This window comes from Gymnoscopelus braueri (assembly GCF_963280865.1).
Source record: "Gymnoscopelus braueri genome assembly, chromosome: 9".
NCBI classification, from domain to species: Eukaryota; Metazoa; Chordata; class Actinopteri; order Myctophiformes; family Myctophidae; genus Gymnoscopelus; species Gymnoscopelus braueri.
Window position 1 is genome coordinate 18,645,300 of NC_137610.1, and position 14,221 is coordinate 18,659,520.

At 38.3% G+C, this 14,221-nt stretch overlaps 2 protein-coding genes across 4 annotated transcripts in view; both read right to left on the minus strand.

Moving 5' to 3' along the window:
• Positions 1-1,205: 1,205 nt before the first annotated feature.
• On the minus strand, positions 1,206-5,540 carry endouc (endonuclease, polyU-specific C). Its single transcript, XM_080437010.1, has 8 exons — positions 5,409-5,540; positions 4,741-4,797; positions 4,550-4,649; positions 4,351-4,462; positions 4,099-4,220; positions 2,503-2,615; positions 2,083-2,233; positions 1,206-1,759 (listed from the first exon to the last, which is right to left on the minus strand). The coding sequence occupies exons 1-8, from the start codon at positions 5,426-5,428 to the stop codon at positions 1,481-1,483; spliced, it is 954 nt and encodes a 317-aa protein (XP_080293136.1). The 5' UTR covers positions 5,429-5,540; the 3' UTR covers positions 1,206-1,480.
• Positions 5,541-7,616: 2,076 nt separating this feature from the next.
• The window catches only part of ppfibp1b (PPFIA binding protein 1b), a 29,029-nt gene continuing 22,424 nt past the window's right edge, over positions 7,617-14,221 (minus strand). For all 3 annotated transcript variants that reach the window (XM_080437046.1, XM_080437045.1, XM_080437044.1), the window contains 8 exons: positions 13,881-13,992; positions 12,808-12,896; positions 11,667-11,789; positions 11,193-11,318; positions 10,267-10,455; positions 9,601-9,768; positions 9,002-9,067; positions 7,617-8,888 (listed from right to left, as the gene is read on the minus strand). In XM_080437046.1, coding sequence (XP_080293172.1) covers positions 8,805-8,888; positions 9,002-9,067; positions 9,601-9,768; positions 10,267-10,455; positions 11,193-11,318; positions 11,667-11,789; positions 12,808-12,896; positions 13,881-13,992 — 957 coding nt within the window. In that variant the 3' untranslated portion in view covers positions 7,617-8,804. The remainder of the gene's footprint in view (positions 8,889-9,001; positions 9,068-9,600; positions 9,769-10,266; positions 10,456-11,192; positions 11,319-11,666; positions 11,790-12,807; positions 12,897-13,880; positions 13,993-14,221) is intronic.

Genomic DNA, 14,221 nt, shown 5'->3' on the forward strand with positions numbered 1-14,221 from the left:
CCACAAGCTCATAAGGCCTCGCGCTGAGCTTGTAGATCTCCTATTTTCGGAGAGTTGGTTGGTGTAGAGGGAAAAAGAGAAGAGCCAACGGTCAAGTTGACTAAATATTGAGGGTTTAAAAGGTTAACTGTCTCAAAATGCACATTAACATGAATCCAAGAAAAGATAATGTGTGTCAAACAAGTCTATGAAGCTATCTATGAAATCTATGAAAAGGTTTAATCTGCAACACAGTTTTACATGTAGTGGGGGTCCCTGCTTCATCTCTGTCTCTGCTAAGGGGTCCTTGGGCTGAAAAACGTTGAAGACCCCTGCTTTCATGACAATGAAAGACAGACAATGAAATGCTAATTATAGCAATAGCATATCTTCTCCACTGTACACATTCAGATTAGCTATTGCATGTCTGCACACCTGACACCTCTATTCCAATCTACAGTAGGAATAAAAAGCTGAGCATCAAACCAGTTCATGGATGTTTCTAGACACATCCTGTGAATATCTGCAATCAATCTGTGCTTATATGCATGAAATAAATGCTTCACTATTCTTTATAGCATTATGCACACCAATTTTCAACCTTGTCTTCATATAATTAATTGGCCCTCCTCCTCATTAATTTTCATTATGGTACCATTTCTGTCTGGTATTTTTTGGAGTAGGCTACTGTAGTTTCCATGGACCAAGATGCATAAAACTCAATTGATGTGTTCAGCTCAGAGGTCAGTCATTTTCTGAGCTCTTGTAGTGTAGTTGATACTGTAGATTGTAAATGTTCTACTTTGGCTTTGCAAAACATTTTTATAAGCATGATGTGCCATACTCTTGAAATACATGTATTTCCCAATAAATCAGTTTCTGAAATATAATCAGTCCAATTCTTATGCATATGTCACATTCTGAGATATTATGATTGAATGATCTGTCTTTAGAAACAAAATCCCTTTTTTGGGTTTGTTCTGACATGGTTTCTTACAAAAAATGAATATTGTAGTATACTAGGTATTGACTTCACTGTCGAAATACTTGGTTTTCATTAAAAAAATAGCTCTACGATCCATCTAAAATTTCACTATTTGGGGTGTTTTATAAAGCCTTAAACTTACAAGGTGAGGGCTCTGGTAAATCTTCATAGTCTATTTTAAGTATGTGTGGATATGATTAGACGTGAAACAAAAATGTTCTCTTGACCACAATAATTAGAATGCTTTACATATATTTTTATTTGTTATTGTTAAATGAACAATAATGGAGTTTATAATGTTATTGTCAGTACTGAGTACTGACGGCATTGAATAAAAAGACCAAAATATATTTTGCTATTTGGTCATTGTAAAAAGCTATGCATGCTAAAACACTTATGTAAAAACAAATGTTCATAAGTGATCCAAATTCCATTTATTGACATGTATTTGAAATACAAAACAAAGTCAGTGGAACATTATCTAAAAGCCTGCCAATCCATTTGCTTCTGCAGCACTCACTTTCCAGAATGCTGACTGACATGCCTGCTGTTGCTGCTGAGGAGTTTTGGGTAAGCTGTGCTAAGGGAGCGTCCATGCCTGATGACCACTAACTCCATCTGACATTGATCGATGTTCACCAGCACATTGGTGCTTCTCTCTGTATTGATGAGGAAAACAATGGTGTACAGGGCCATCTCAAACTCTGGACTGGACCCAATGAAGGCACTACCCACAGGCTTCACCAAACCATACCAGCTAAACTGGAGATTCAGGACATGGTCATCTTGATCAGGCTGAGGATGAAAAAACATAATATGGCAAAATCTTTGAGTGAAGAAAATCAAAGAGAGGGGCTGCAGGGCATGACATACACTACAGTACACATCTATACGTTTAATATTGTGTTGAATATAGCCTAAATGATCTGAAAATCATGTTCTAGTGAGTGTAACCCAATCAGAAATAGTTCAAACAACTAGGACAGATAGCAGGATAATATGAGTTAGTGTGTGAAGACACAGTAATACAGTACAAATAATGTTTGAATTTGAAACCGTACTGTACAGTACTGTATGAGAGAAAGGTTTGCTGAAAGATGAAGATCTACTGTACTTACTACATCATGTTCCCTGGCTTTGTAGCCCTTGTAGTCCAATTGCCTGTTCTTTTCCTGCAGGTAGAACTGGACCCAGTTGTGGAAACCAAAGATCTCGTTCCCAGATTTAGTCTCACCCACAAAGACATGCTCAAATCCAGAGGAATCCATACTGGAGAACACATGAGAATTCACAAATCTCATACAATAAACTTGTATGGCAGAACATTCAAATAATCTACATTGGTTGCACTGGTTCATTTGATCGGTGTGTGTTTCATTTGACGTACACAGCTGTGGATGAGATCTTTAGTGTGAGGGCCTTCTAACCACTTAAGACCTGGATACTTCATTATATGACAAATAGCTAAAATAGCCAATCTACAAACTATTTTGGCAATTTTTTAAAAGTGGCTAATAAGAATATAATATAAGTCTTACGGTCCATTTCTTTGTCTGCGGTAGAGGTGGAACCAGATTAAGTACAGCTGACTTCTAAACTGCCTCAAGTCAGAGTTGGACTGGCCCTTGCTGACCAGGTACTGGTGTGCACGCTGTGAAAACAAGACAACACTTCAATGCATCACTAACCTCAACTTTGAGAAAATCTAAATGGCACAATGGATTTTCACATGACAAAGTTTAATGACCAGTATCACAAAACATGATCTGGAAAACATTCAATTGAAACATCTGGATCTGGGTTTTTTTTTGTATGAAAGCATAGAGGTAGAAAAATAAATATTTATTTATTTATTATTATTATTATTTATTTTAATCTGGGAGAAAGAAATTCTAGGATAGGGTTTCTTCTCAGACGTGGCTATCCATTTGTTTTCTTAAAAAAAAAATCTGACCAAAATGTATTAAATATTCATCTGTAAGTGCAAGATTATTTTTCTTCTCCCCCCCTATTTCATGATTGTTTAGACCTAGGGAGCTTTCACCTGCACCTGCTTTTTTCAGGCATGCAGACTATTTTCTCCTTTGCAGGAAATACTTAAAAGCAGGAATTGTATATATTAATTATATATATTTTGCGAAATGTAGATCAAACTAAATTCCCATGTCTAACTTCCATGCAGTCACTCTATACAATGTGTGCATACAGTATATGCTGTACATGTAGTCAAAGCTCTTCTTTGGGGAAACCACAAAAAGCTGAATCAAGATAGCATTCCCAATTCCCATTCTCCACACAGATGGCTGAGATTTAATGATGCTTTTTCTTACAACAATACTGGCTGAGGCATGTAATGACATTAGCAGACAGGAAGACAACTGTCCCCCTGGAGTTCAGCTGCACAGAGCACAGTCTATCCAAGGAAAACAGCTAAACCAAAACAATTTCAATTTAAAAAAAAAGAAAAAGACAAACAGGAGGAGGTAGTCAAACAATGTAACATTCGTTAAAGGACCCTCGGACATTGAAGCAGATTAAATGGGGTATGTGATAAGGTATGAAACAATTCATCATTATTATTTGCCTTTAACCCTTTTTCCCCCTCAAATTTAGCCATTGCCTATTCCCCATGTGTACTACAGTAGACCAGTGGTTCTCAACCAGTGGGTCGGGAACCCCTCAGGGGGTCCCCACATGATTTTGGGGGGGGTCCCCAGATGACAGTGAAGTGACAATTTAACGACTTTTAAGAACTTTTTAATACCTGGAAGAAAGAAAAAAAGACCATTACTGCATCACCCAGCCACCCATCCACAAGGTGGATGGGTGCTTCGCTTTACCTTGGCCTTACATCACCCAACTGCCCCACATTTAAATATTATTATCTGTACACTTAAATCTATTTGTACATACAAGTACACGTTTTAAACCGTACACGGCTTATTGAAATGTGTGTACGTTTTATGTTTCGTGGTATAAATTAGTCTCATTCACCATTTTAATATATTATAGACATTTCAGTAGTCCTCCTCAATAATAACCTCTATTTGCAAGGACAATTACTGTAGCAAGGTTCTTGTGAGCTTGTGTATTTTGTCAGTGATAAAAAAAAACATACTGTACACCAAATGTACCTTCATGACCGCCGACTCTAAGACAGCATCCAGGAAGAGATTGTTCTCTGTCACCTCATCTGTTGAAACTTGCTCTGCCACGCCTGTGGATCTTTCATAGTTATCCAACAGCTTCATGAAACCTGCAGTAGAAAAAACATGTACTCATTTATCCTATACTGTGTAGGATCATTAAAACGTAGTAGAGGCATAGTGGAGTGAATAATGCCAAGATTGTAAAAAACAAAAAACAATAGCAATAAGAATACTCACGGGAATAAGTGGTTATGGTGGCCAGTTTGTTTTCATTAACATGGGAAAACAGAGGCCTTGAGGCATGGTCCCGTGCATCGTGGCTGCCTTGGTTTATAAAGCCAGCTTTACCCTGCAATCCAAATAGCCTTCCAATTATTTGACTGAAACACAACTTAAAAATGTTGTTTTAAAAAATAAACCGTAAAGATATATATACTTGAACACTGATAGTGTAGTCTGCCCCAGGCGTCATTCGGTTGACATCCAGCCTCCATAACTCATTAAAAATATTCGACAGTTCCTGGTTTAATACTGGTCTAGAAAATGGTATATAGAGGAGAGGGAACAATTAAGAAATCCTGGTTGTAAATCAAACACAAGAATGTCAAGGCTGTGGATAAAACATACCTGGAGGCATCCAGTTCAGTGTAAAACACTGTAAGCCAGGCAAGGAAACAGCAGAACCTTTAAATAAAACAAAAAATGAAAAAAAATATCATAAAGTTTTGGGGTAAGGATACACACACACACACACACACACACACACACACACACACACACACACACACACACACACACACACACACACACACACACACACACACACACACACACACACACACACACACACACTATATATATATATATATAATATATATAATATATATTATATATATATATATATATATATATATATATATATATATATATATATATATATATATATATATATATATATATATATATACAAAACACATACTCTCTTTATATATGTATATATATATATATATATATATATATATATATATATATATATATATATATATATATATATATATATATTATATATATATGAGAGAGAATATATATATGAGAGAGAGAGAGAGAGAGAGAGAGAGAGAGAGAGAGAGAGAGAGAGAGAGAGCATTGAGCAACGGGACAAAAAAAACAGAACAGCTACACCCAAATTTGCCCTAGACTCGCATATCCTTAATTAAACATGTAGGCTACAGGGGATAAAAAGTTACAAACACAACAGTATTAAGTTATTTAGCTATGTAAACATGAAAACGCACCTTGTCATTGCTGCCATCATGGCACCTTTTGCAAACTTTCCACTTTTCCAAATTCAGGAACGACGTCTCAGTCAATACATGTAACTGTAGGTCTGATATCTACTGTAGCGATCACTGAACTGCACTGATACGCCCAGGAACAAAGGCAATGGCTACGCCTGTTGCAGTGTTGCTACACACTACACAGTGGTGGAAACTAAGTAATAAAGTACATTTACTCAACTACTGTACTTAAGTACAATTTTGAGGTATTTTTTTTACTTTACTGGGGTATTTCCAATTTTCAGTTATTATAAACTATTATTAAATATTATACTCCATTACAATAATTAGAAAACTTTAGTTAGGCCTACTAGGTACTTTGTAGATTTAGATTATTACTACAAAACATAAATTAACCACTTCAGCCCTATACCTATTTAAACTTTGGCAAAATATTTTTTAGACATATGACGGGACATTCTGCATAATGAGTACTTTTACTTTTGGTACTTTAAGTACATTTTACAAGCCAATACTTTTGTACTTTATACTCAAGTACATTTTTAATACTGGACTTTTCCTTGTAACAGTCTATTTCTACATGATGGTATTGATACTTTTACTTAAGTAAAAAACTTTAAAGGTAGGGTAAGTGATATTTTTTGGTTAAAACAAAAAGTATTTTGTTAAAAGGTTAAAATACTATATTCTGATAGTAATCATTGCTATAGAGTGTTTGTTCAGTAACAGATGTCTCCCTGTCTCTCCAGCTCTTTAATAAACAGAAAATACATTTTTCGGTAGGTGTCAAAATCTCAGCCAATCAGGAGAAAGTACCCATTTTTAAGTTAAAATTTTGTCTGCTCATTTCTTAGTGTCATCACTTCCAATTTCACTTGTTTAATCTATATCCTGATTGAGTTCTCTGTCCTGGTTGGATAAAATTGGAAATGAAACTACAAAAAAAAAAAAAAAACTACAAAATACATTTTCTGTTTTATAAAGAGCTGGAGAGACATGGAGACTTTTTATATGGACAGGACACTCTATAGTAACGAGCACTATCAGAACATAGACCCATTTTGCAATTATTTGAATAATTGCAAATCACTTACCCTACCTTTAAGTACTTTTTCCACCACAGCTATTACATCAGCGCAGCTCCTCAACCGTAGCCCTAAATGTAGATTTTCTTTTTTTCTTTCTTTTTTTGGCCGGGATACTTTTACTTCTAGATTGATTTGCCACATAAAAAGTTGTAAATGTCGAGTTGGCTTACTTAACACAAACTGTCTGTAGCCTTCACAATTCTGACCGGGATTTCTTTGTTAATCGATTCGATAAAATAAAAGGCTAGGTTATGAATTATCTGTTAGTTTATTCTTCTAGGCTAGACCCTTTCATGGAATAGTATCTTTCTCCACCAGGGAGCAGCATTTCTCCAGTTTCTCCTGCCCCTTTACTCCTTTGATCGAGAGCATTGTCATCTGATCATCTTCCTGGTATAAAACAACAAAGACGGTAGAGCGGAGCAGATTGGAAGAAAACTTATTTTGGTGGGTGTGTTAAGTTATATCCTGCTGTTTAGAATACACATACTCTCTTTTCCTGATAATGAATTTGTTCAGTTGGCTTTTGATTTATCAGTTAATGTAGGCTAACTTTAAACTCAAAACACTTCAAGCAAATAGTCAAAGCTAAATTATTCTTGAGACTACAATTTCTACACTCTTTGTGTATTCTTCACAAAAACAAACACAGTAAAATACTTTCATCAGTTGTACTGTTCAGTGTCTGTGGTCCAGACATGGAACATGAATATTAATTCAAAATGTGGAGCTCCATGAATGGCAATCCAGCACAGATTCATCTGTAACATTGCAGAGTGAAGACATGCCACATCATCTGCCACTAATGACAACCTTATTGGACATGTGGTGCTTATTACCTGATTACAAATATCCTAGTATCTCACCAAATATAAATAAATCACACAGATCTGACATAGTGGATGACTTGTATTTATACAAGTAGGGCAAGTGTAAAGTTCAGTGCTAAGAATTGTTCCCTCTCCTCTATATACCATTTTCTAGACCAGTATTAAACCAGGAACTGTCCAATATTTTTAAACCTTAGCCCCGAATTGAGAAACCAGGGGTCCCATTTTAGGGCTATGAAAGACCTATGCTGGGGAAGAAACCTTGTGCAATTGAGAAAAGTAGCCAATTCTCTTTAAATAACTTTAATGACCTTAAAAATTGATAAATGAAAAAGTACACAGTATAAACGTTATTCCCTACTGTGGTCAAAGGCTGCATGAAAGCTAATTTATACTTTGGCGAAAAATGTCTTGGGACATGTCACTGACAAGAATCAAATTATGTATTTCCAACTTTCAAGTATCTACAGACTTTTTTCAGTTGTAAACTGTGTCAACAGAAACCTTTTCAGATGAAAATATGAACATTTTCACCAAAGCATAAATTTGTCTCAACAGCATCATTACTCTGACTACAACCTTGCATCATTTCACTTCTCTCTGAATATGTTGCAACACCATTCCACAAATATCAATGTCATGTGTGAGTCACCAGGGTTCCATATTAAATCCATTTGCAGTATAAAATATAAAATAACTGACAAGTTCCACCCATCTGTTAACAGTATGCATTTCAATATCATGCAATGACACTTAATGAATCATATTCATTATCCTCTGTATGGAGTTATGTATTGGTGCAAATGCATGCAAAGAAGGTTAATGGGTTGTGCAGCACTGTAATATGATCAAGACGGTGGGAGGGGACACAATAAAATAAAAAATACATTTTACATCAGAGGGGCTTACATACGTTCTGCAGAAATTATAGCAGCTGTTTTGAGTTACTTTACTTTACAGTCAGTTCTAAAAATAATCTGCACAGCACATTACACATTTGAATAAATTCTCTGACTTCCAATAGTTACATAGTTATAAAGATATATTATTTCTTTATCTGCATCACCTAGATGACATGTTTATGCTGGATGATGTATCACTTAAAACCAGAAAAAAAAAGTATATGAACAACTAATATAAAAATGTCTCCAGTAACCAGCTGGCAGGCAAACAGTGGTGTTGCCCTTAATTCTCTCCCCAATAGGCCGAAGACAAGTGAAATGGAGTGACACATCAAGAGTAACAGTGGGTACTGGGTCGTAGGTTTACACAAAACCATGGTTTAAAGGAGAGAGAAACTTGGTAACACTTTTGGCTCATCTTAGAATGTAACACTAAAAAGCGATCTGAGAGTGTGTACTTTTATTGTACATTGTACATTTGATGGGAGAGATGTGTGTGTGCTAGTGGAGATGGTTTGGCACAGAGTTTCATTCACAGCAGCATTAGGGTCACACAGCATTATGGTGGCAGCCTCACGCGTTGGAATCTTCATCTGTCACACTGGGGTTGGGGGAATTTGAGATCTCTTTGAAGAACTCGTCGTCTTTCAGCATGCTCTGTTAACGGTAATACAACAGGGGCGGGGTATATATTAAATACATACCGGTACCCAACAGTCTGTGCCATATGTTGTGGTAACTTCTTGACATGTTTACTATTCAAGCCTTACCGTTAGGTTTTGGATGCCCTCTGAAAAAGCTCCAATCTGTCGCACAGTTCCCTCTGAGTCCTCCATCTGCAAAAAGAGACGCATCTCCAGTTTACATCCCAAGTTCCCAGCAGTAAAAGATAGAACTACTGGGGACTGCCCAAAAGTCCGACATCCCATTACTCCGACTACGTGGCTTCCGCGTGCGGTTAGGGTAGGGTTAGGTATAGGGTTAGTAACCGTCGGAATAATGCGCGGACCCGAACTACTGAATATTTCCATAGCGATTATTCTATCAATTACTTTTTAAATGAATCCTATAATCAAGAAGCGTGTTTTTTGGATACATAAATATATATAAATCAATGGGCAAAACTTCTAATTGATTTTGTAAATTGATAAAAATCGATTATAAGCTTAAGCCCTTAAGCTTAAGCCACTTTGTCGTCCAACGGTGTCACACAAGAATACTGAAAATAGCTGTTCTAAAACAGTAAAGAAAATATATAAAATAACAAAACAACTACGGTAATTCTGTTTTCTGTAGACATGTTGTGTAGAGTGTAGCAATGCCTTGAGCCTGACAATGGGTCTATATTGAGGACATTTGACCTTCCTACCTGCTCTAGCCTGTCAAGGTCATCCTCATAGATCTGTAGCTCCACAAAGCCCTTCTGGAAGCCACGTCCCTTTGGCATCTCCACATCCATGGGACAAACGTATTCCTCATTCTCTTCATGCTTCTTCTTCCTCAGACTTCCAAAGCTCCCAAACGTCATTTTCCTTGGCTGGTTAAGGATGGAGAAAGATACATAACATGTAGTTTCTTTGTTCTTTACTGTAGGGCAAGTGCTAACAAAGTACTTTGTTCAAGAGTGGTGTACAGTATCTTATGGCTTTTTTCCACTATAAGAACTAAGCAAACTGAGCCGTGACGTGTAACGTACTTCACGGGTTCAGGATTTGTTTCCATACTCTCGGTTTCAGATTAGGGTCTCAAGAACAAAATTTGGGCCCTGCTCAGGCTTTGGTAATTCCCAGAACTCAGAACTTCAACTTTAAAAAAATGGTGTTTATAAAATAGCGAAAATAGCCGATCTACAAGCTTGTTTTTTAATGACTTTTTATTTATTTCGTACCTCCCCCTTCAGAGGTGGCTCTGGTTATAACGTAAAAAAAACAAACATCACAAAACCTCACTGGTTCTGAAGGTTTCAGGTTATGGAAGGTTCTGGGTTACCCTTCGTATTGGAAAAGAGACACTAAATGCATAACTTGCGTCCTACCTTGACTTTAGCGGTGGCAGTGAGCAGCACGTAGTCTGGGTTCTCCAGGCATTCCTGTTTGAGATGCTGTGAATCTGGGCCCACCAGCAGGTTGAAGTGGGTGCCGAGGTGGCGACGCAGCAGGGTCTTGTTGGGTGGGATGTTCAGCAACAGGGCCATAGTCTCCACATTAAAGCGGGGCTCCAGGACCTAGGAGAGACAGGGGCTTGGAGTTATGAGGCTTTAACGCAGCGGTTCTCAAACTATGGGTCGCGAGACTCGCGACCCAAAGGAATGCGCCATTGGGGTCACGCATTGGCAACCGAAGGCACACAGAACTGATTTAGCTGTTCATAAACAATATAGTTATGTAGCAGGAATGAAGTTCAATATGAGCGGGTGCCGGGGGGCTTAAAATAGTTTTTGTAACTCCGAGAGCGAGAGGGTACACATACATGGACCACGTGTCCATTTGGTTCAATTTGTACCCTCTTGGAGTTAAATTAACACTGGTTAATTGGCGCTGGAGGGGTCACTGACTGTGTACATTTTATCTGTTGTAGCGTATGTGCCAGCAAACACAATAAGCCCCCGAATCTGCATTTGAGTCAACAAACCGTTCAATTTACGGATTGCGATGTAACATTACCGAGCGAGGAGGTCATGCTCACAGACAGACAACCCTACCAGCAACCAACAGCTGCCGTGATGGAGAAAAACACACGGTCGGAGGCCAAAGATAAAATCGATATATATATATATTTTGGCAAAATATGCTATAGTTTACAAATGTGTGAAACTTTTATTTGCACTATAAATAAAGTGTGGGGTCGCCCAAAATAAATCCCCATAAAATGGAGTCGTGGTATAAAAAAGTTTGAGGACCCCTGCTTTAGCGGACTCTACCCGTTTCTGAGGGAAAAGCTAGTGAGGTCTGGTTCTCTTACCATGAGGCCTCCATGCACGCCGCTGCCTCTCAGATTGGGGGCGTACTCTGCCAGGTCAACAGACCGCAGCCATTCCATCACTCTGTGGTTGGTCCACTGGGAGACCTCAGCTGGAGAGATGTTGTTCTAGAGCCACAGCACATAGAAGAATCAGAATCAGCTTTATTTGTAAGAAGTGAAGTGGGTGAAATTATTTTTTTTGTGCACACTCTATCATTTTGCAGTATTCTGTGAGAAGAGAGAGGATAGAGGTCAAGTGAGAGTATAAGGGGAAAATATATGACAAATGAAATACATTGAGTGACAAAAATGTAATAATTCATAATTCTGGAAGCACAGTTGTGTATCATAAACTTGAGCATTGTGGGCTACAATCAATGCTTTTTTTGCTGAGGAAATTTTGAGGTGCAAGTATTTGCAAATTGTTCATGAATCATGATGTTCTGCAGTTTTGTATTGTTGCAGTGAACCCACCTCATCAGAGGGTCTGCGGCGTAAACAGTTGGGTTCAAAGGTGTTGAGTCGCAGCACCTGGATGGCTCGTTTGATACTGAGGTGATGCAGGACACTCCCCACTTTCAGAGAAAGCAAGTCATCCTAAGAAACACACAGAAACACAGACCGTATCCAAACAATAAGTGTGAATTAAAAAAAACAGTAACACACCACTTCTACATCAGGGTTCCCACTTTCATGGATAATTTTCGAGGACATTTTATGTGACCAACACCTACAGTATACCGATAACATGTCATTGATAATACTGCATTGTAACATATACTCTGTCATATGGGTGAAATGATAATCAAGTCATTTTCCATAACGTTTCCACGACTGGAAAACAGCATAGAAAAAAGGAAAAAAAGATAAATGTTTTCAATGTTTTCCAGGATGCGTGGGAAGCTGGGAACCCATAATTGCAGTTTGCAAAGTTTGCCAGAGGCTGGGAAAACTGGAGTATTATCAGGGTCAGACCAGACCATTTCATATTCATCATATTAATCATATACAGTACACTCTGTGCAGCCTGATGAGAGCTGACATTGGGATCATCAGACCCACCCTGACCATGTGATCTGAAGACAGAGCAGTGGTGAAAAGTAACAAAGTACAATTATTTGACAGCTTTAGTTACTAGTTACTATGCAGATTTAGATTATTATTACAAAACCCTATTACATACTTCAACAATTCGAAAATAGCCGATCTACAAGCTCACAACACGTTGCATTGCGACACATTGTGAGCTTGTAGATCAGCTATTTTTCATAATTTGAGTACTTTTACTTTGGTATTGTAAGTATATTTTGTTTTACTTGTAACAGAGTATTTGTATGTTGCTGTATTGCTACTTTTACTGAAGTAAAACAAATCTGATTACTTCTGCCACCACTGAGACAGAGCACATGTATCACTCTTTCAGCACTCACCACTGTCCAGCATGTCTCACTCTTACAGCACTCACCACTGTCATATAGTGCAGCATCCAGCATGTCTCACTCTTACAGCACTCACCACTGTCATATAGTGCAGCATCCAGCATGTCTCACTCTCTCAGCACTCACCACTGTCATATAGTGCAGCATCCAGCATGTCTCACTCTCTCAGCACTCACCACTGTCATATAGTGCAGCAGGCGACCATCCACCCTTCCCTCATCGAACTGGGTCTTATACTGAGGCAGGCCAATGTCATCCAGCCATCCTGAAAGGTGATGGGTGTTGTTAGAGGGAGGGTAAGATGACAGTCAAATAAATGTACTCATCAAAATAATAATACAGAACTGAGATCAGCCTCCTTTTAACAGTTTTTTCCCCCTCACTTGAAACCCAAAATCAGAGGACAATTGCAGCATTACAGTTTGTAGTCCTAAAACCAGGAAGTGAGTTCACTATAGACCGCCGAAGTCTGACGTCATTTACACATCCTTTGTTTGTCTACCTGGTTCGCAGTTTTCCACCCCCGTTCTGAATCCCATAGACGTATTTAATATTGCGTCAAATAAGAACTGTGTTCCAAAAATAAACAAATGACCCCGGCGGGTTGACTCTTATGGATATGAAGCATCAACTGACGGTGAGAAAACGCTAATGTTACTTCCGCCGAATTAGTTACATTTTCGCCAGAAACAGACTGTATCAAATATAAGTGACTGACTATCATAAACGATACAGAACCTCCTCCCTGACAATAACGCCGACACGCGGTGTTTATTTTTGGACCACAATTCTTATATGAGACGATTCTAAGATGACCCAATGTTATTCTCCATAGAGAAATTACTTCCGCAAACCTGGGGATGAACGAGTGACATCAGGACTTCGGTGCTCTATAGGTGCCCTCACCAGATTTCCAAAGATTTTTTTTGCAATAGGTTTTTTGATTTATACAGAAAATAAGCTCTGCTTATGAGTGTTTCACGTATTGTTCTATGACATAAATTACCCATTGTTCTTTACATGTATGTGCGAGTGCGGTATAAAAATCTCAAAAATAAGACATAAGCCTTTGTTTACTACAGAACTTATTTTCGTAAATTATCCCAAATCCAGTGAAAAAAATCCACTTAAAATCTGCAGTGAGAACACATGGTGGAGGTCATTTCCATGTTAGCATACAGAGGCATCAAATGGTAGACACCATTTTAAAACTCTTCATCTCTACTGCCTGGTGGTTGTTGGTACTCACTTGTCACCCAGTTGTAGTCCAGCTTGCCCTTGCCGTCTTCCTCTTCTGAGCCCAGGGCCTGCAGGGCCAACTGCAGCTTCTTTTTGTGCAGCGGGTGTTTTATGCCGAGCTCCTAAACATACAGAGAGGAGACGAGAGGAGAGGATTACACCCGACAGCCCCGGGCCAATACACGCACACGGTTAGCCTGACAACAAGCATTATTTCCATCCATTTCACAGACCCACTCCTCTCGATTTTGCAGTGCAGCACAAATAGTTGCAGAGAGCAGCAGGAATCGCTGGCCTGGCAATGATCGTCATTAAAAAAAGAAGAAAGACTGAGTGAATGTATAAAGCAAT

Bases quoted from the DNA above. Each gene is read 5' to 3' on its own strand.
- endouc (XM_080437010.1), bottom strand. From the start codon at position 5,428: ATGATGGCAGCAATGACAAG. The intron at 4,221-4,350 runs GTGAGTATTCTT...TTTCTACTGCAG, and splicing joins CACCATAACCACTTATTCCC to GTTTCATGAAGCTGTTGGAT. The intron at 1,760-2,082 runs GTAAGTACAGTA...TTTCATCCTCAG, and splicing joins AAGCCAGGGAACATGATGTA to CCTGATCAAGATGACCATGT.